Source organism: Carya illinoinensis, chromosome 14 (genome assembly GCF_018687715.1).
Source record: "Carya illinoinensis cultivar Pawnee chromosome 14, C.illinoinensisPawnee_v1, whole genome shotgun sequence".
In the NCBI taxonomy this organism is placed as follows: Eukaryota; Viridiplantae; Streptophyta; class Magnoliopsida; order Fagales; family Juglandaceae; genus Carya; species Carya illinoinensis.
The window spans coordinates 1,950,906-1,974,838 of NC_056765.1; the positions used below are offsets into that span (position 1 = coordinate 1,950,906).

Consider the following 23,933-nt stretch of genomic DNA (forward strand, 5'->3'; position numbering starts at 1 on the left):
TTGAATATGAAAGAATCAGTATTGGTACATAGATTAGTACGCGACTTTACTTGTACGTAACAAAACTCTATTTTTAACAAAACATAAAAGCGCTCTTGACCAGTATCTTGTGCCATGACAATGAGACTAGAGCTAGTTTGTGGACTCTGCAAGACCTACATTTTTTTATAGTTCTGATAGTGACAACAAAGCCCATTTATGGAGTATCTTGGTGCTCTAACGGTAAGAGTATTGGCAATGGCCTACCCAAATACTAATGCAAGTCCAAACTTTAGCTAGATATGAGAAAAAGTTTCTACATTGGACTAGCCAAAAGTCCAAAACTCAACACTTGAACTATAGTAAATTAAGGGGGCTCTCCATTGTTGGAGAGTTACTATTCAACCTCTATCCAATTATTTTATTCTTTTCATCAACATCTCTCTCTCTCTCTTTCTCTTTATCACATTGAAATAAATCATATAAGTACTATATTGAAATAAATTACCACATTTTATTTTTTAATAAAATTATTAATTAATCAATGAAGTGTATTTGTAAAATACAAAAAAAAATTAATCAAATATTATTAAAATATATAATATTATATTATTATTTTACATTTAAGATGGTTAGTCTAATGTGAACTTATTTAACTACAAATTGATATTATGGTTAAAATGTGAAATTCTAACTAAATTTTAGACTTGACAATAGCTAGGCCATTACCAATGCTTTAATGAACATACCTCTGAAGAATTTCTATGGCCTTTCTCGGATCAATAGTAGCAACAACTTGATTTGCAAAAGGAACCAAAATAATAGAAAAGGATAATTACAACAAATATAAGAAAAAGTGGACAAGTTTCAAGTCAAAAGAAAAAATAATTATTTACAAAGAAATAACAAAATGATTCAAATGAGGAAGGTAAACTCTTTCCTGCCATTATTTATGGTGAAAGTTATTTATTATCTTCTTTCCCTTGCCATTATCTTTGGTGTGAGTTTTTCTCCATCTTTATTCATATATTTTCTACAGGCATTCAGTTGTAAGCTAGAAGTTCAGTTTTGGACAAAGGTGACCACTTATATAAGGTGACCACTTAATGGATTCTACAAAGAATCCATTAATAAACTGGTAATTACATTGATGTGATATGCTAATGACATGCCACGTGTTAAAAAAACTCAAATATGTTTAATAACTTCAACTTATGTTATCAAATTAAAAAAAAATTATATCTACAGTCGTGAGTATATAAGTGTCGTACAATTATTTTAAAAATAATGAATAAATACGGGACATGCATGAAAAGAAATTAATTTTTTAATAATCGACCCTACTTTTTTTTAAAGTAACTGTATAAAACTTACGGACTCTACGACTGTATGTAGTATTATCTAAAATTAAAAAAAGGTAGCAAAAAAATAAAAAACTTCAGAAATCTCAAAAAAAAAAAAAAACATATAACATCTAAAATAAAGACAAAAATTGCATGCTGTAATGTCCATTAATTTCTTACTAAGTGGGTTACGACCTAAATTCTCTAATATTGGAATTAATATATTTCATTAATCGTACAATGAATATGTCATGTAAGGTGGCCTATATATAAGAATTCAAACGAAACGCTATATATATAAGTCATTCTCAAGCAAGATGAGAATCTAACATCTAAGAAACTTGAAATGCAGGTAATCCACCGGCTGTACGTTAAACTATATATGCTTATAATTTCAGTACTAATGCGAGATCTATCAGATCATAATTCATGAAAGAAAAGTGTGTTTTTAATTGTGTTTTTAATTTCAGTACCACGCTATTTAATGCTTGTAATTGTGTTTTTATGAAAGAAAAGTGTTACAGTCACAAATAGATCTCATAAAAATAAATTCATAAATTGATGATACGTTACATTTACTTTACAATAAAAATAGTTTTACAGTATAATATACATACGTACCACATCAAGTAACGTCAGTTTGTTGTTAAAATATTTCTCTTTTTGAAAATAAAATGAAAATTATCATGAAAATAGAAGTAGCACCAAGGAAACTCTCTAGGCCAGGGATAGCGAAAGCTGTCTCTAAGTGATCAAAAGCTAGCAAGAGGATGATACATCTTGATCACTATTAATAATGGACAACGATATTTTTAAGTCCGGGATGACCCATAGACGCATGCATGCCTGCCCCGGCCGCCTGCTATCTACTTCCTCCCCTTAACTTTTTCTTTTCAGTTTCCATCTTTCCTTCTTAATTCATTTTTATCAAAATATATTGCAACAGCTTGCATTTCTATCCTTCATTTTCAGGAAAATGACAAGATAAACGTGTTATATATAGCTGATATTTTAGCACTTGGGGTGGGTCTATCGTGACAAAACGTTACAAAAAATGCTACAATTACAAAGAGATTTCATAAAAATAAATTCATAAACTGACTTGATTTTCTGTGATACGTTAAATATACTTTACAATAAAAATAATTTTATAATTTAATATATCATATTAAATCACGTGAATTTATAAATTTATTATTGTAAAATCTTTTTATAACCAAAAATTTCTTTTCAGTATGAGCAATCAATGGCTTCCTCCCTTTAACTAGCTTAGCATAAGATTATGATAGCTAATTCAAAGCCAATAGCCAACTAGCCCAATCAGATCGGTTTGGATATCTAAGATCATTTCACTATCTATACGCAAACTAAAGAAAGAGAGTAGGGGCGGCAATGGAGGGAGCGACGTGAAAACAACTTTCATTTGTGGTGGTGGGGTTTGGGTTTTGCGTTTGCGTGTTCCGAGAGGCAATTTGAGTTTAAAAATGTCCATCAATTCACATGGCTTAATACAGTTAAAGGAGGGAAGGGAGGAAGCTGCGGATCGACCCCCATGAGGTGTGAATAAAAGTATAGTCATGATACACTACCGTTCAGTAATGACTGCCTTGAACGCGTCTAATATTATTTTGATTTTTTATTATTTTTATTTTATATATTTAAATGTTTTTAAAAATAAAAAATATATCAATATATTAAAAATTAATTTTTTAATTATTAAATAAAAAATTTAAATTAATAAGCAGTCATGATTTGCAGCATACAAATACAGTGGCATCGTAATTTTAACCCAAAACCCAAATGATTCCATATAAAATATAATAAATAATTTAATTATTTTAAATTTTAAAATAAAATTAATATTATAATAATATTTTATATATGAATTGTCTCTTCTATATATATATATATAGGGATGACTCACCCACCACTGGCTGATACTAATGATGTATGGGTGCTTGCTTTAAGTCCATTTTCAGACGTGCAGATCATTCACTCATCAAAGCAATGAAACAGTAAATGCTTTAAATTCTATATATTGGGTTTTGATCTTTCCAAACTGCATGTAGAGAGTATAAAACCAGAAATTTTCTCACCATTGAAGACAGATTTTGAGCAGTAATGCTACTGTGTTGTAAACATAAAGACAAGGGTAAAGGGGCCAAGAAGTAAGGTTCCATTATAGTGGACGATCAGATGTGGGGTAATAGATGTGTTTGGGGGGACAGTACAGGCAACATCATTGTCTTGGCTCGTGAGCTGGTAATGATTTTTAAGACAATGAGGGGACCTTCAAACAACGTACAGCAATGAGCAGAAATATTGGTCGAAATCTTCATGCTAGCTAATTTATTCTTTTGATTTCCAGAGAAGCTTGACTTCACCTTAAACCCATGAATCTTCTATTCATTTCTAAAGTGCAGCTTGAACAGGACCTAATCATCAAGTTCTTTTCTTTAAATTAACCCTTTTTTGCAGTCTTAAAAGAATGCTTCACAAAACCGAATCCAAAATCACAAAACATAGCTTTTTGAGCAATGCACTAGACGAAGCTGAAACATTTGTTCAGTGACCCTAAAAAATACGCAGCCCATCAACAGGAAAAAAAAAATCAAGCATGCTGCAAAAAAAAAAAAAGGCATCGCATTTACCCAAAGAGGAGATACAATCAAAATCTGCTTGGAGAAGGGGGATGCATAACAACGGCTTCAACAGAGAGGAGGGAGAGAAGTGTGAGGAAGAGAGACTTACCTTGCCGAGCACAGGGACGACGGCAACCGCTGGAGAGATTTGGGGTTGCTGTTGAAGGACGGCGACGGGTTGAAGAAGACCCAGGCTTCGGGAGAGAAAGAAAAGAAAGAAGAAAAGTAAATAGAAGTTGTGAGAGGGAAATTTAAATTTCCTCAAAATTTGAGTGCAGAGTAAAGGCGCCAACTATAGTTTTCACTTTTCATTAGTTTTCTAGTCTTTCTCTTTTGTTATTTTCTTTTTAGCCGCCTCTTTCTTTCTAATTTGTTAACTAATATAATATTTTTTATATTATATATAATTATATTATATAATATATATAATAATATTTAATTATATATATTATATATAAGATAATGTTATTATAATTTTATGTTAATGTAAAAAAATATATAATAATGTTATTATAATCTTAAATATGAATAATTATTTGATCATATGGTTTAAATATAATATATATATTAATAACATTTTATGGCTTAATAGATTCTCAATATATTCATTTTGATAATTATATTAGTAAATTAGTAATACTAATATACATTAGTATATAATGTATATTAATTACAATTTATACTTTATGGTCTTATACTAACACTATTACTATTAGTAATACACTTTAAGTCTATATATAAATTACTATATAAATCACTATATTATTAATTATAATACTATATCACTTATGATACTATTAACTATAGTGATATAGTAATACTAATACTATTAATGATATAAACATATCATCAACACAAACTTTTCAACACCGAGCAATATTGCCAATCAAATTGTAGGCGCCCAGCTAAAGAACAAGGCTAACATCGCTTGTAGATCGAATGATCAAGAAATTTCTTAAGATCATCGATAGCAAACATATATAACTTGACCACTAGACCTAAAACAAACTTTTAACTCTTAGTTTTAAATAATAGAACGTAGTTAGATTAATATACGTAGAATTGACGTTGAAATAACACGAATATATACAACTTAACCAGTAAACCTTAAAATAACTTTAGCTTCAAGTTATAATGTATAAAATGTAATTCACTAAAATTTACTTGAACCATTTATTTGTCCAAAACTAAATTAAGCTAGCCTTTTATGAGGAAATAAACTCTTAAAATAAAGCCCACTAAGCTCTACTTATAGAAAATAAAGAAGATTCTTAAATTTTTTCTAAGTACAAATTTATTAAATTGTAAGCTAACTTTTGAATTTGAAAACCTCTAGGCCTAGCAAAGTGGCATTGTAGGTTGGTAGCGTTTAAAATTGTCGAAAATTTATCAATTATACACTAGTAAATTTAGGGGTGAAAACGGACCTGCCATCTAGTCGGTCCGTTTGGTCCGGTCGGTCTGATCCAATTATTTTTTTATTTTTTTTATACTTTGTTTTCAAATAAATTAATAAAAAATTTATTTAAATTACTAAATTAAAATTAAGTGAATTATTAATGTAGCTTATGTAACTAATTCTTGAAAAAAGTATTTTATATAGTCAATGATAATAAATTAGATGAAAATTATATCATTACTCATATAATTACTATATAAAAATAATATATTAAATTATTAAAAATATTTCTTTAAAAATATATATAGAATTCGATCCATTCGGTTCCGTCCAGTCCAAAATTTGTAGCCCTCAGGACTAGACCAAATGTCAATCGGTCCACACATTTTGGGACCAAATTGGTCCCAACTCCGATCTGGATTAATCGGTCCGGACCGACTATTGAACACCCTTAAGTAAATTAGTAGCTTTTCGATGTTTATATTATTATACTGGTAATAATATATAGCTTTGGTGGCTTTTATTTTATTTTATTTTTATTTTTTATCAATTCTCAAAATTTAAACTTAAGTGCAATTTTATATATCTTTGAATCTTTATCAGTTTTAAACTTCATTATATGATTTACATTGTTTTTTCAAATTTAAAGAAAAAGAGATTTCGAACAAAACTTCGACCATGCATGTCTCAAACTCCATCTAAAACTCACTCAATAGAAGAACTCTTCCAATTGGATTAAAAATTTTCAGATGAATAATCCTTCTATATATATATCCCCACATAACCCCAGGTATATCATGCCATTTTATCTTCCCTGTTAGCATAGCTAGGGTTGCCGAATGTTTTCACCACACAAAAATCGTGCATTACATTCCCACCACTACGTTCCTCTGTCACGGCCTCCATACATGTAGTGACCACCACCACGCACATTCCTCCACCGATCGATTGAACATCCTCTGTTTTGGACCCTTAAAACAGAGCACTCCATAGCAGTGCAAACCAAGAGCCAGGGCCCACGCCGCTGCCAGAAGCTACAATAGAGGGCGCCGGAGAACAACACTCCACCATCAAACACCCTCGTACGTAAGACTCTCTAACTCGGTTTCTGCCTCCCTAGTCTCACGTTATACTGATCTCTATGTATTTACTCTTAACAATTAAGAAAATCATGTTCGATTTAGTCAACTTCGATTTAGTCACCTTCAATCTGGTACTGATCAAGCAAGCCCGATCCTACCAATAGATTGATATTAACCTTCAATCTGAACATGATGTTACTCGATTTAGTCAACGACAAGAACACTACTGATGAAGACTTTACCTTGATGCAGAGGCCGTGTAGCGTGTTGCTATGATTGCTGAAGCAGAGGGTTTTAGTAAAATTGAAGCAACTCACTTGGAGAGGACTCTCCCTCAGTTACTTATGGATTTTTAAGGTATTATGGGAAATGCATTATATGGGTCTTATTCTCTTCGGCTTCTCTCTTACCTACTCAGATATTTGCTTAATCTTTTTATGAAAATTGTAGAATCAAAGTGAGCTGCTTGAGAAAGTTTTTCTGTCTTGGTTCTCGGATTTTGATAAAAAAAAAAATTCAGAAACTTCTGATTGGGATATTTCTTAACTGAAAATCAAGTTCTGCAGTTGAAAGTCAAATTATTGGCAACATATTTCAATATAAATTATTTGTGTGAGATAGAACTTACAAGAGCAATTGGGTAAAATGAAACTGTTAAACATACTAATTATATGGTAAAATTTAGTTTGAGACCAATCACTAAACCATACCACCAATTTGACCCTCCTTGTTTACAAAAGTGTGAGTGTGGTCCTTCACAAGTAGATTTTTATCAGCACCCACCTGTGTTCAAGCAGAGATAAGAAAATTTATTAGAGACTACATATTTAGAAGCCCTTTCATCAAGATGAAGACATATTTAGCAAGCATATTTTTAGATAAACAGCCTACTTAGCAAGCATATTTTCAGATAAACATGAGATTTGGTCAAGTTTTGTAGATTTATTCATAAACATGGAGAGGACTAGCTAGCTATGATTTTTTCTTTGCTTATGGTTTTTTGGTTTTTAAGCAAAGATATGATGCTAAAAAGTTAAAAGTTTGAATTCTTTGTGATACAAAGTTTGGTTGTTAGGTGAACCGATTGCATCTTTCCATCTCATTTAAGGTCAATTTCTGCACTGCAGTTTGCTTATTGGTCACTTTATCAATTGTGTACATGTATATATATTTTTAGCATAGATATTTTGAATTCTTTGTAGATTGGAGATTTCAGAATTCCATGGGTGCAACAAATCCAAATGAAGAGGGCCCAAAACTTGAAGATTCCAGCTCTCCACATGATGAAACCAAAGTCTACTGCCCCGAGAGGACCATGACCAAAACAGTGTCTCCAAAATCAAAATGATTCATATATTGTAATATTTTATTTTATAATGCAATGTATAAATACAAAATAATGCAGTGAATTATATTGTGTGTTGCATACATTTTTACATGATGAATATTGTATATATTTTCTTTTGCATGCATTTAGTTAAAATGGTAATTAGTTTCTAACTTTAGTTATTTTTTACATAAAGTTTTCTATTTTGATATATTTTTATTATTATGGACCATGTTCAATGCATTATGTTTTTTAATATGATTTTTTGAAATATATGCTTGTAAATTTTTTTTTTAAATTAAGCTTTTCAAGATTAATTTTTATTTTTTTGCAAAAATTTAATAATATATAGGCTTTTCTATTTATTAAAAAAAAGAAAAAGAAAAAGAGAAAACCTGGGTTCAGTGCGGAACCCAGATTCCGGGTTTTAAAGAATCCGGATTCATCCGAGTTCCAACCCGGGTCATAACCCAGCTAATCTAGGCCAGACCTGGTCCAGGTTTGAAATCCGGTTTCCGGGTTGGTCATACCCTGGTACCCGGTCTAGAACCCGGATTAACAACCCTACTCTTCTATAATTCTATTGAACCTCCCTCCCTCCCTCCCTCTAGAATTGGAATGCAATATATGACATTTACCGGTAAGGCATCTCAGAAATTCAACTAATTAAGATTTTGTGGATATTTTTGTATCATTTAAATAAGTTTTTATTATTATTTATTTTACTACCAATAAATTTATAATAGCTTTCACTACTGACGTTATATATTCTTATCAGTGTAACAATATATACACCGGTGCATTTATCAATTACCGGTGTTTCATTGATCAATTTTCGACATTTTGTAAATGCCGCCAATGCTATATAATTATTACCGGCGTAACACTATAAATGCCGGAAAAGTACTTATGTATCGGCGTAAAATTAATCAATGGCCGACATTTCTTCAAACGATATAAACACCGAAAAATTCAACACCTTACCAGTGTAAACTCTATCAATTGTCGGCGTTTTGTGAAACGCCGCTGAAGCTATATATTATTACTGACGGTATATTATAAACGCCGACAAACACGGTTAATATAACGGCATATAATCAATGAATTATTGGCGTTTGTTTAAACGCCACAAACAACATATATTATTACCGGCGTAACAATATAAATGCCGGGAAACTACTAATTTACTGGCGCATCATTACTATCTTTGCGGCCTTGTTATAAACGCCGCCAAAGCTATATATTATTACCGGCGTAACAATTTAAATGCCGGGAATCTCAATAATTTCCCGGCGGAAACATTAAGCGTCGGTAAATTTATATATCTACCGGCGCATAAACAAACGCCGCACATATAAACGCCGCCAATTTTGCTTTTTTTTCGTAGTGACAATAACATACCAAGCAATGCTTAGCCCTCCGAGAGGTATTTTGTCACCAGAGAGCAGAAGACCTAGATTCGATTTACATTTTACAAGGAGATCATATGCAGCGCCTGGAGAGGCTGCCTGGCTAATGATCCTGAAGTTTTTGCCCTTTTCACTGTTTTTAATGGCATAGGATTCATTGCATCCATTGGCATGATATCACTCCTCACCAATGGATTTCCTCTGAGGGTAGGCTTGCGGCTTGCCATTCTTTCAATGACTGCTACTTTTGTTATCAGAGTTTTCTATGTTGCCCCTACGAATGATGGAACTGTGTATGTCGTGGTTGCGTTAATGGGAGTGGTTGTCCTTGTGGAGTTTGCTCGGTTCATGCTCTGGTTGCTGAGGAAATGGGGTGTTCTTCCTATCAAAACATCAAGATCATGTTCCTCTACAATTAATCGATCAGTGGTTTGATTGTAATATTGTCACTTTTCCTTCGTTTGTTTCGTGTTTAATGTTAACCATGCAGTAAGTGTGCTTCTACAGGACATAAGATCTTGTGCATGTCTTACAAGAATGCATATCACCTAAAGTTTCTTGGGAATTAAGATGTGGAATATGTATAAGGTGCTTGTCACTAACTGTGTTGGGATTCTTGAAAAAGAAGTGTTACTGTCACAAATAGATCTCATTAAAATAAATTCACAAATTGATGATACGTCAGATTTACTTTACAATAAAAATAACTTTACAATATAACATATGTACGCATCACATCAAGTAACGTACATCAGTTTGTAGCTGACAAGTACTTTTTGGATGCATAAAAAATGAATGTGCATCCAAAATTGTTTCTCTAGTTTATTGCATTTGGGATTGTGAATGTGCATAATAATTTTTTTGTTAACATTTACAAAACTTGTCAGACTAGAGATGTTAGTTTTATAGATTATTGGATTCAATTGATAAAAATGAATATGATTGTTAAAGGCTATTGGAGATTATGAAAATAAAAAATAAAAATTAATTGAAAAATAAAAAAATATAAATAATAAATAATAATATTTTATTATTATAGAGAATGTAATAACTAATCTAATGTAGACTTTAAATTTTAAATGATTAGTTAAGAGTAAAAATTTTACATATTAATCAAATTTTAAAAATTGTGATAGCTAATTCAATGCCAATAACTAATTAGTCTAATCGACCATCAATCTAGTTTGGATATCTAAGATTACTTTACTATCTAAACGTAAACTAGAGAAAGAGAGAAAGGGAAGCAATAGAGGGAGGGATGTGGGCATGGTAGTTTAAAAATAAAAATAAAAATAAAAATTATATTTACTATTTAAAAATATTTTTAAAAATAAAAAATATATCAATCTATTAAAAATTATTATTTTTAAATTATTAAATAAAAAATTAAATTAATGAGCAGTGATTTGCAACAGACAAATGCAGTTTTAACCCAAAAGTCATAGCCATACTCTAATCTGGTTTGCTTTGGAATTTGGTTCCAGTTTTGTTAGTTTAAAGTTCAAACCAACTCTAGACTTGGGGCTGTTGGTCTTATTACAGTTGTGGCAGGTGGCAGATAAATGATTTTATATAAAATATAATAAATAATTTAATTATTTTAAATTTTCAAATAAAATTAATATTATAATAATATTTTATTTAAATTTAAATAAAATATCTAATCTTATCTTATTTAAATGATATAATTAAACGAGATCTTATTATTTGATCTCTAATGAAAGTGAAATATTTTAATTATAAAACAATTATGTAAAAATAAGTTTATAAATTAACTTAATTTGATACAATATATTATTATAAAATAAATTTAATAATGACAAAAGTTCATATCAATTATTTATTTTTATAAATTGTTTTGTACACTTTTCAAAAAAGAAATATAATGAGAGGAGGAGTTTTTTTCAAAAGGCCAAGCACGGTCAAGCAGATACCATTCCAGCATACGGGCCTGTTGTAGATTCCCCAATTTATGTGTCCAGCCCAAATAACTCAAATATGTTTAATAACTTCAACATATGTTATCAAATTAAAGAAAAATTATATTTATAGCAGTGATTGTATAAGTATTGTGCAATCATTTCGAAAATAGTTAATAAATATGAAATATGCATGAAAAGAAATTAATTTTTAATAATCGGTCATATTTTTTTTCAAAGCAACTATACGGAATTTACAGATTCCATGACTGTATATAGTATTATCCAAAATTAAAACAAAGGTAATCAATAAATAAAAAACTTCAGTAATCTCACAAAAAAAAAAAACATTTAACATTTAAAATAAAGACAAAAATTGCACGCTGTAATGTCCATTAATTTCTTACTAAGTGGGTTACAACGTAAATTCTCTAATATTAGAAAAAAATAATATTTATAATTATAGTTGTACAAGAACCGTGTAGTCAATCTGAAAAAAATAAATTAATATAAGATTCACATAAAAAATTAATTAATTTTTTAATAATAAATTTCACTTTTTATTAAAATAATTACGTGAAATTTACACATTTAACGATTATATATAAAGAATAACGCCAAACACCATCCATTATCATCACATCTTAGTTTCCTATATGAAAATTTGAATTTCTACTTGCAACCGGGCTGAGAAACCCCACGCAACCGGGCACTCCTTTTGATGAAATCCTGTAAGCAACTCTCCCTTTCAAACCAAATACAACAAATAAATTGAATTTTCCTAAAAAAAAGAGGATTCAGAAAAGGGAGAGGAGTAAAAAGATGAGAAGAAAAATAACAGTTTGGTGAAAAAGAAAAGTCTTTAATTTCTACTCAATTTTCATAGAGAAATTCTACTTGTAACCGGACTGGGAAAACACCCGCAACAGAGGTATACATCCCTTGTCTTAAAGAGTACTCCTGCAATAGGCCAGCTGTTGTGGATAAGGAGGAATTCTGAAAGGATGAGAGCTTCAGAATTGGAGGATGAGAGCAGATGTTGAGATTTCGCCGTGATCCTTATCCACAACAGCTGGCCTATTGCAGGAGTACTCTTTAAGACAAGGGATATATACCTCAATAAACAGATCATCATCAACACCAAAAGCTTAGCTCTTACCGTAAAACGTCTCTGCATTTCAGACGTACGTACGTACTAGCTAGCTCGAATGGATGCAAGATTGTTTCAGGCGGTTTTTCACGACGACGTTGCTGCATTTCACACATTACTAACAGAAGATCCGCTCTTACTTCATCGTGTTGCCCTCAACTCGATCGATAACCCTCTACACATATCATCGTTGGCTGGAAATACAGCAATCACAAAAGATATTGTTCTGCGAAAGCCAGAGTTTGCTGGGGAGCTAAATCAACAAGGGTTTAGCCCCGTGCACATCGCCTCCGCAAATGGGCATGTTGAGATAGTGAGAGAGCTTTTGAATATTAATGCTGGAGTTGATCGTGTCTGTCTTTTGAAGGGAAAAGATGGCAAGCTTCCACTTCATTGTGCTGTGATCAAAGGTAGAGTTGATGTTGTGAGGTTGCTGGTTTTCGCTTGTAAAGAGTCTTTAGCACAGGTGACGGTTCATGGTGAAACGGCGCTTCATCTTGCAGTGAAGAATAACCAGTTGGAAGTTGTCAGGGTCTTGCTTGAAGAGATGAAGAGGCTGGACATGATGATGGAGGTCATTAACTGTACGGACAAGAAGGGGAACACAGTATTGCACTTGGCAACGTTGGGAAAACAACATGAGGTAATTTATAAGTTTAATTAGCAAGTCTTTGCGTACTAATGATCTACTAATCTCTCAATGATCTACTCTTCCATATAAACAAATTAACAAATGGAAAATGCTAGTTTGTCCCTTAATTCATTTTACCTTGTGAGTTGGACAGTTCATATATTTTAATATTTTTTTTCTTTAACAGTTAAGGAACTAATGACTACTAGTGTATTAATATATGTATATATTTTAACATGTTTATAGATGTTTAAAAAATATTTAAAAAAAATGCAATTTACACTAGGCGGCACACGGCCGAGTAGAAAGATCCTTAGAGCATTTCCAATGGTTTTTTTTATCCTATCTTTTAAAATACATCATTAAAATTTACTTTTTATATTTTACAAACTAACTTTTACAATATACCATATATCAATTTATCTATTTTTTCTTCATATCATTTAAATATTATACTTTTTAATATTTTTTATTAATTTCAAATATTTTCTCTAATTATCAATGATATCTTCATATCTTTTTATATTCGCAATATCTCCCTATATATAATATTATATAATTATGTTCTATTTTAAATTAATCCAAATTTATAATCTAAATCAACAGACATTTTGGTTTGCTATTGCACCCCAGAAAATAATCTCTTTCCTAAATACTTATTATCCAAATACATACTACAAACCTTCCTGCACCACCCTGATCCAAATACATACTACATAATATTCATTCAAAAATACATTTATTCTCAAAATAAATACATAAAATTACTTTTTAGTTTTTGGAAGGAAATAAAATTACTTGGAGCTGAAACGAAAATAAAATACATTCACATTCACGTTCGTTCACGAAAGGAATTTGGAGCTGAAACAGAAATAAAATTACTTTTTAGTTTTTGGAGGGAAATAAAAAGTAGAAGGTAAGAGAAAGAAATGAATAAAATATTTATACATTCATGAACAGTGTCCACCAAATATAGTTTGGTATTGTAGCAAACTAGATATTATTAGTGATGAAATACATATTCTATTAAGTGGATATTTTGAGCTCTTTCCTTTAAATTTTACAAAAAGTTGGATTTTGCATAATCCATTGGGAGTGCTCTTAGTAAAGAGTTTTCATCTGAGGAGACGTAAAAGCCTCTGCTCACAATTTACTAAGGTCCTGTCTAGTTTCACTGATGGTCTTTACTAATCTCATCTCAACATTTAAATACTATTCAAATACAAACACTTTTTAATTTCAATTTTTCAACTATTTCATCAAAGTATTACGTTCTATTCATTACAACTTTCCTAAACTTACAAGTAAAACACAAAAAATAATTCAACCAAATCTCAAAACAAAAATAACGTTATAATAATATTTTAACTTTATAATATTTTTATTCAACTTTTTCTCTCTCATTTTTTAAAATCTCATTAAAAATCTTAACTCAAACTATTCACTACTATTCACAAACGATTTCACTACTATTTACATATTTTTCATCTCATTTCATCTCATCTGTGTAATGATACAAGGTTTGAGACTAGCTAGCTCTAGTTGCTTCAATTAAGTACTACCACCAGGCAGGTGTCAAAGAAGTTTAACAGCAACATTTTAAGAGATCAGATAGAAAGAGATACCACGTTTTGTTTTCGTATATCAATGCTTTTTTTAAATCATCATATATAAATATATATATATATATATATATATATATATATATATATATATATATAAGTATTAATACTCCTAATTACAATGATACTGCTCCTTCACACCCGAGTCATCTCTCTGGCGATTCCTGTGAAAACCTAGAGGTGGTGCGATAGTAGGATTTCTTGGAAATCTAAAGGTGGTGCGATAGCAGGATTTCTTGGAATTACTTGGGACTGCTTTTGTGTAGGGACGATGGCATAAGGCCTTGGGGAAAGGTGGAAACAGTTACGTTTGACTGAGGAGGAGGAAAACGTTCTTGATATCAGTAACCCGAGTGTGGATGAGATTCAAAGGAAGGGGAATCTGAGTTTACTTGGAAAGGTATGTTCGGATCGCGTAATAAGTAAGGAAATTTTAGCCAACTCTATGGCTAGAATTTGGAGAATTAGTAAGCGGGCTATTTTTTAAGAGGTAGCAAAAAATACGTTTGTAATTACTTTTGCTACACATGCAGATAGACAAAGAATTATAGATGGTAAACCCTGGCTATTTGATAATTTGTTATTCTTGCTAGTGCCATATGATGGGGTGATGCAACCAGGGAAAATTATCTTCGATCATGAGACTTTTTGGCTACAAATTCATAATCTACCACTGAATTTTATGACAAAGGACTGGGGATTGAAGATAGGCGGGTCAGTAGGTTGTGTATGCAAGGTGGACGTGGAAGATGATGGCATCGACTGGGGTAAGTTTCTACGAGTTAAGGTGGAGCTACCACCTATAAAGCTATTGCAAGGGGCCGTTTCATCAATGTGTTTGGGGAAAGGGAATGGATGCCTTTTAAATATGAAAAACTTCCAAAAATCTGCGTTGTTTATGGCTTGCTAGTGCATGGGAATGAGGGTTGCTTATCAAACAAAGAAGGGATGGGGGCTGAAATATCAAAAGATGCAAAATTTGGACCATGGCTGCGTGCTGAGAATTTCACTAAAAGATGGTTCCCTAACTCTACTTCAGATATAGGATAGGGTGGTAAAAGGGAAGGGAAGAAGGAACCAGGGGTTGGAGAGACAGAGGGTTCGATAGGTAGCTTCGCTCAGGGGAGGTTGGAGAGAATTTCTAAATAGGGGCACTGTCGACTTAATGTTTTGAATTCAAAAGACCCCGAGTCCATCAATAGCAAGGAGGATGAAACAGTTACAAAAGATAAGGATGAAGTCTTAAGGGAATGGAAAGGGGAGACAGAGAAGGGAGGATCTCTAACTGGGATTTTGGAGCTGGTTTTGAAAGAGCAAATAAATGATAATTCAAATGAGGCAGTAAGAAGAGAGGGGGCTGGAGGAGTTGCACAGAAATAGTCTCTAAATGGGAGGAAGTGGAAAAGGTGTGTTCGTGGACCAGTCAATGTTTCTATTGGTATTAGGACCCCTCGTGATCATAAGAGATCTGTTGAAAATTCTGAAGATGGAAATAATTCTTCAAGAGGGAGGAAGAAGAGCAGAATTGAGGAAGTACAAACACAGGGTGATCTATCAATGACATTGGCGGATGCTGCCAGACATCCCCAGCAAGCATTATAAAAATCCTAAGTTGGAATTGTCGGGGGCTTGGAAACCCCCGAACAGTTCAAACCCTTTGCTTACTAGTGAAGGAACAAAAGCCCCGAAGTGGTTTTTTTAATGGAGACCAAATTAACATATGGTAAAGCTAAGTCGGTTGCAAGACATCTCAGATTTGAGGGTTGTATAGTGGTGGAAGCTATGGGAAGGAGTGGAGGCCTGATGTTACTATGGAAACATGAAAGCTGCTTAGATCTTATTAACTATTCACAACGACATATTAATGTGTCATTCAATGATGAACAAAGTAATTTTAAATGTTTTTGACTTGCTTCTATGGTCATCCAGTTACTAGTATGAGAAGTGCAGCTTGGGAAATGTTATTATCTTTCAAACCAGCTGTGGGTGGGTGGGGTGTTATAGGAGATTTCAATGAGATTTTAACTCAAGATGAGAAAATGGGAGGATTACCGAGAAGTGAAAGGCTTATGGGTATGTTTAAAAATGTGGTAGTGGAGGGAGGATTATCTGACCTAGGATGGCAAGGTGAAAAGTATACCTGGTGTAACCGACATGAGGATGATTCCTATACTAAAGAAAGACTAAACAGGGCTTTGGCAAACTCGGGTTGGAGAGCAAAGTATATAGAACACTCTGTGAGCTCTCTTCCAGCAGTATGTTCTAACCATTCTTCGATTTTGTCACATTGTTTACTTGTACATGATTGGATTAGAAGATTTCACTCTTCTTTTAAATATGAGGCAAATTGGTTCAAAGAGGAGGGATATCAAGAAGTAGTGGTCTCTAACTGGCAAGGTGGTCAGACACGAAGGAGTAGGACTGAAAATGTCTAGTTTAAGTTGGAAAGGTGTAGCAAAGGGCTTAAAAGGTGGAGTAGAAATTTTGAGAAGATAAGAACAGCTGCTATCAGACAGAAAATACATATGATGGATAATTTACATAAACATCATTATTCAAAAGGAATGGCAAAATAGAAATTGGTTCAACATGAACTTGATTTCTTGCTAGACCAAGAACACATCATGTGGAAACAACGGACAAATAGGCATTGGTTAGAAGGGGGAGACAGAAACACGAAATATTTTTATGCATGTGTAAATCAAAGACGAAAAAAGAATACAATAAAGAAGGTACATGACACTGAAGGCATATTGTTAACTGAACCAACTGCTATTGCTGCTGGTTTTAGGACTCATTTTCTAAATGTTTTTAAATCTTCTACACCATCAACTGGAGCCATTGAGCAGTGCTTGCACGGGATTGATACAAGAATTACAGATGATTTGAGGACAAACTTGAATAGGCAGTTTTCAGAAGAGGAAGTGAATTTTGCTTTGAAGCAAATGTCCCCATAAAAATCTCCTGGGCTTGATGGATTTAGTGCAGGGTTTTATCTGAATCATTGGGAGACAGTGGGAAGTGAAGTTTCACAGGCAGTGCTAGAGTTTTTAAATTCTGGACAGATGCAGAAGGACCTCAACCATACTCACATAGCTTTAATTCCCAAGGTAAACTCTCCTCAAACTGTGCATGAATACCGACCTATCAGCTTATGCAATGTTTTTTACAAGTTGATTTCCAAGGTTATGGTTAATAGAATGAAGGGTGTTTTGTCTAAAGTCATATCTTGGAATCAGAGTGCTTTCATCCTAGGGAGATTGATCACAGATAATATAATGATTGCATATGAATTATTACACTCTATGCAATTGAGGAAAAAAGGGAAAGAGGGAAGCATTGCTATTAAGCTAGACATGTCAAAAGCTTACGACATGGTTGAATGGGAATTCTTAGAGGCTATGATGATGCGATTGGGTTTTGGGATTAAATGGACAAGGCTGGTCATGGCTTGTGTAAGATCTGTTACCTATTTGGTCAATGTAAATGGAGTGCCAGGAGCTACTTTGGTCCCTTCAAGAGGTTTGAGACAAGGTTATCTCTTGTCCCCCTACTTATTTTTGATTTGTGCAGAATGCATCACTTCTCTATTACAACAAGCAGCAATTAGTGGTGTTATTCAAGGAGCTTCAGCTTCAATGGGAGGTATAAGGATAAATCATCTTCTTTTCACTGATGATTGTGTTATTTTTTATCGGGCCAAAATGGAAGAATGGTATCTAGTAAACAACATCCTTGCTCAGTATGAGTTGGCTTCTGGTCAAACTTTAAACAAGCAGAAGACTAGTATCCTTTTTAGCCCAAATACCAAGCCTGCAACAAGGGAGTTTATATTACAACAAGCTGAAGGTATTATGTGCAACAACTACAATAAATACTTGGGTCTTCCAACTGTTGTTGGGAGGTCAAAGTACAATACTTTTAGGGGTTTAAAGGAAAAAATTTGGAAAAGGATTAATAGTTGGAAAATTGTGTTTCTGTCTATTGCAAGGAAAGAGATTCTCATTAAAAGTGTACTCCAAGCGATACCTGCATACACGATGAGCGTATTCAAACTACCTGGTTTGCTACTAAAAGAAATTGAAACAATGCTCGCTACTTTTTGGTGGAGTCATAAGAGAGGAGAGAAGGGAATTCATTGGCAGAATTGGAAGAAATTGGGGATGGTTAAAAGCAAGGGAGGGCAGGGCTTTAGAGATCTAGATTGTTTTAATACAACTTTAATTGCAAAACAAGTTTTCAAAGGCAAGTATTTTCAGAATGGTGACGTGCTGCAGGCAAAGGTGGGATCCTCACCATCTTTCATTTGGAGGAGCCTTTGGTCTAGACTAAAGCTGATAAAAGATAGTATGGTCTGGAGGGTTGGTAATGGTAGAAACATTAGAGTTTGGAAAGATAAGTGGTTACCATGACCGATAACACATCAAGTACAGTCTCCAATAAACCTACTGGACCCTAAAGCTACAGTGGATGCATTAATTGATGAGGAGAGAAGGTGTTGGAAGTATGATATGGTGGATTCCGTGTTTAATGAGACAGAAGCAAAGATTATCTCTGAAATTCCTATTAGCCATAGGGGGTCTGCAGATAGATTAATATGGATGGAAACTAAAAGAGGCCAATTTTCTGTCAAGAGTGCCTATTTCAAAGCTTCAATGCAATATCAAAACAAACAAAGTGAATCATCTAGTGATAGACAGAATAATGAAGTATGGAAAGATTTATGGAAGTTGAACATTCCAGGGAAAGTAAAACAGATGATATGGAAGGCAATAAGTAATATACTACCTACAAAAGAAAATCCTTTTAAAAAGAAATGCTTAAAGAGCAACATATGCCCCATTTGTGAATCAGAGGAAGAATCTGTCATCCATGCTTTGTGGACGTGTCCTGCAGCAGCTGATGTTTGGGGGGATAGTAGAAGTCAAGTCAGAAAATGGAAAAGGAATTATGAAAGCTTTGACATACTATGGGCTGAGATGATATCAAGATTACCAAAGGAAAGTGTGGAGCATAATTCTGCTATTCTGCACCAGCTGTGGTATAGAAGGAATGATTTCATCTTTAAAAACAAATTCAGAAGTCCTACTCATGATGTTCTTGAGGTGGCTATTTCTGAATTATCACAATTCCAACAGGTGCACCAAAGAGATACCAGGGTATTAGAGAGGGTCCATTCTGGGAGAGCCCAGCAAACATGGTTTCCTCCAGTGGGGTCTCGGTTTAAAGTCAATTTTGATGTAGTGTTTGATAAGGAAAATGGAACAATGGGCATCAGAATCATTATTAGAGATAGTGATGGAGCAGTGCATGCAACTCTTATTGAAGCAAAGGATCATGTCTATTCAACTAGTCAAGCAGAAGGAAATTCTATGGTGAGAGCAATGAAGTTATGTTTGAAGCTGGACTTGGCTCAAGTTGATTTTGAAGGGGATGCTAAAGTGGTAATAGATGCTGTTAATACCAGATCAGTCGATAACTCATGGCATGGTCAACTTATAGAAGATATTAAGAAAGAGTTATAGATTCATCAAGAGTGGAGTCTTACTTTTATTCCCAGAATCTATAATAATGTTGCTCATACAGTAGCTAAACTGGGATTAAGGGCTGAGAATGAGATAATATGGTTAGAAGATGGGCCTGTAGAGGTGATGCGTGCAAGTTCTCTTGACAATAGATTTAATCCTCAAGTTATATGAATGAAGGTTTTCTTTTTTTTTTTTAAAAATACTCCTAATTACATTTTGAGGATTAATAGGGAGTACTATCAATCTCTTCCAATATTTTCCAATCCTGAACGCCATTAGATCATTTCCCCTTATCTTTCATGAATCAACCTATGATGATCACTTATATGACCTTTCGGATTGTGCAAACGATTCTGAGTACTTTTGCAATCAGTATTAGCTAGCTATGCCAATAAGTAAATTAATGATAGTAATCCAATGCAATAAAGAGTTTTATGGGGATCGGTAGTAGATTGCTTGTAAAGAAAGGATAACCAAAGTACTACTCATGTTAATTAAAATATATCTGAAGTTAACTTGGTACATGGGTTTCATATATATGTATTACTCTGCAAATGATTCATTAGCTAGGGTATCATTTCACCTGAATGCTTGCTAGCTTATCAAGGAAATGCAAATTAAGAGAATAAGTAGTACTTCATACTCCAATGTAGTTTTGAACTCATTATATATAGTATTTGAAAGTCAATCTTTCAAAAAAATTGCTTCATGGCACAAACCCCTACTTGGGTTTAATTTTATAAGTCAAAGAGAAATGATATTTGTAATCTTAATATGCGTAAGTTCACACACTCTCTTTGAAAAAAGTGAATGGATTAATTTAGAATCCATATGAAAAAAATTATTTTTTAATATTAAACTCTTTTTTTTTTTTCCTGAAAAGAGTCCTCGACACTTTGCACATTTGAAAATTATGTCTAGTATTACTCTTAATAATCAAATGAGAGATGATGCATATTATGGACAGACCATAGGGATGCTGATTGGAGAAGATGCCATTGCTACTAGGGTTGATGTAAATTCTGTGAACTCGAGTGGATTCACACCCAAAGATGTCCTAGAATTAATGCTTCAAAGCGGAGATGAATCCTCCAATTTGTATGATGTGGTTGAGATGTTTCACCATGCTGGAGCACTGAAATCTGGGGAAATGATCACAACAAATCAAGAAACCCTTAAAGCTTGTCATGATCGAAATGATCAAGCAAAAGATCAGCACCTTGATGCAAATCCATCATTAGAGACAGTACCTTCTTCTTCTTCTGGCCTATCAAATATCTTGAAGGAACTGACAAGAGAAGTAGAAGAATCATCAATGGAAAGCCAAAATGCGCTGATGATTGTGGCTATACTCATAGCAACATTAACATACCAAGCAATGCTTATGCCTCCGAGTGGTATTTTGTCAGCAGAGAGCATAAGGCATACATTCGGTTTACATTTTACAAGGAGATATCCAGCGCCTGGAGAGGCTGTCATGGCTAATGATCCTGAAGTTTTTGCGCTTTTCACTATTTTTAACAGCATAGGATTCATTGCATCCATTGGCATGATATCACTCCTCACCAAAGGATTTCCTCTTAGGGCAGGCTTGCGGCTTGCCATTCTTTCAATGACTGCTACTTTTGTTATCGGAGTTTTCTATATTGCCCCTACGAATGACTTAACTGTGTATGTCGTGGCTGGGGTAATGGGAGTGGGTGTCCTTGTAGAGTTTGCTCGGTTCATGCTCTGGTTGCTGAGGAAATGGGGTGTTCTTCCTATCAAAACATTAAGATCATGTTCCTCTACAAGCAATCGATTAGGGGTTTGATTGTAATATTGTCACTTTTCCTTCGTTTGTTTTGTGTTAAATGGGAACTGTGCAGTAAGTGTGCTTCTACACGACATTAGATCTCATGCATGTCTTACAAGAATGCAAATCACCTAAAGTTTCTTGGGAATTAAGATGTTGAATATGTATAAGGTGCTTGTCACTAATTGTGTTGGAATTTTTGTAATGCCAAGTTAAGTTTTACTTGGGTGCTTTTATGAAAAAGAAGTGTTACTGTCACAAATAGATCTTATTAAAATAAATTCACAAATTGATGATACGTTAGATCTATTTTACAATAAAAATAATTTTACAATATAACATATGTACGTACTACATCAAGCAACAGTAATTTGTGGTTGACTAAAACATTTCTCTTTCTAAAAAAAAAAAAAATTTATCGTAAAAATCGAAATACTACCAAGGAATTAACTCTCTAGGCCAGGGATAGCGAAAGCTGTCTCTAAGTGATCAAAAGCTGGCAAGAGGATGATACATCTTGATCACCATTAATAATGGACAACGATATTTTTAAAGTTTGGGATGACCCATATACAGCTTTATCAAAATATATTGCAACAGCTTGCATTTCCTTCCTTTATTTTCATGAAAATGACAAGACAAACGTGCTATATATAGCTGCTATTTTAGCACTCGGGGTGGGTCCATTGTGAGAAAATGCCACAAAAAATAAGACAGTTATAAAAAGATTTCATAAAAATAAATTTATAAACTGACATGATTTTTGTGATATGTTGAATATATTTTATAATACAAATAATTTTATAATTTAATGTATTATATTAAACTAAAGCATAAGCTTTTTCCTATGAGCAATCAATGGTTTCCTTAACTAGCTTAGCATAAGCTTTCACCCATCTCGTGCTCTATTAAAAATTTAGCACTTTTTTTAAGAAGATCTTGAGTTTAGTGAAAAGAAGTCTACGCACTTGCTTGGATATCGTTATTGAAGTCTACATGTAGACTGTTGCTAAATCTCCGTAAAACCAAAACTTGACCAAGTTGATAGAATGATTGGGGGTCAACATACAAGGTCATAATCGGCATTGAACAAAGCAAGCCCCGAGCTTGTGGCAAAAACAGTTGCATTGCACATGTTCCTTGTCTCCCCTTTAAACAGTCAGTACAACTGTCAGATAGAACCAACTGTCATTGCTGTAAAAATAACAATTCACAGGAAAATGCTATTACCCACCCTTACATGACTCACCCCTCCACTAAAGATTAAGGTTAGATTTAGAATAGATTTGGTATGAAAGTTAGAAATTATATAAAATATTATTTTTTAATATTATTATTATTTTAAAATTTAAAAAAGTTGAATTGTTTATTATATTTTATATAAAAATTTATTAAAATCATAATAATTAGATTAGATTAGATGAATTGAGATAATTTTAATATCCAAACTGAGCCTAACATAGCCAATTAAGCCTACCCACGTTGCCTTACCCTTACCCAATTTGGTTTTATACTCGCCGCCTATTTTGTTCGAAATGTTACGGTTATAAAAGATTTTAAAAATAAATAAATTTATAAAATAACGTGTCTTTATATAATACGTTAAATTTATTTTATTATTTAATATAACATGTAAATCATATTAGTTTCTAAATTTTGTTAGACGAATTTCTAGGTAGGTAAAAGCATTTCTCTTCTTTATAGATTGTGTCCAAGTTCTAGCCACTATTGCAACCTCTGCACTTAGAGCACTAGCATTGGTTTCTTTATATGCATCTTCAAAATCATAATTTTTGAAAATTGATTTTGCATATAAAGAAAAATTCCCACATTGGATTATGCGTTTTTGAACCAAATAACAATAAAATATTATTATTATTTTATTTTTTAAATTATTATTTTTATATATTTTATAATTAACATAATGTGCTCAAAAATACAAATTCCATATATCTAAATATTACCAATTTTATATATCAAAATGACTACTTTTATCAATAAATATTAATATATATTAAAAAAACACTTTGTATCATCAACTTAATATAAACTTAATATATGAAAATCATATTAATACAAATTTCACAAAATTGATTTTAATGGATAG

General features: G+C 32.7%; 1 protein-coding gene across 1 annotated transcript; it reads left to right on the plus strand.

The window, feature by feature from the left end:
- Nucleotides 1-12,128: 12,128 nt before the first annotated feature.
- On the plus strand, nucleotides 12,129-22,088 carry LOC122293933 (ankyrin repeat-containing protein BDA1-like). Its single transcript, XM_043102395.1, has 2 exons — nucleotides 12,129-12,893; nucleotides 20,999-22,088. The coding sequence occupies exons 1-2, from the start codon at nucleotides 12,309-12,311 to the stop codon at nucleotides 21,842-21,844; spliced, it is 1,431 nt and encodes a 476-aa protein (XP_042958329.1). The 5' UTR covers nucleotides 12,129-12,308; the 3' UTR covers nucleotides 21,845-22,088.
- The last annotated feature ends 1,845 nt before the right edge of the window (nucleotides 22,089-23,933 follow it).

What these genes read in the sequence shown, in the direction of transcription:
- LOC122293933 (XM_043102395.1), top strand. Translation starts at nt 12,309, where the DNA reads ATGGATGCAAGATTGTTTCAGGCGGTTTTTCACGACGACGTTGCTGCA. An exon ending in CGTTGGGAAAACAACATGAG is followed by an intron (nt 12,894 to 20,998) that starts GTAATTTATAAG and finishes TATTATGGACAG; the next exon opens with ACCATAGGGATGCTGATTGG.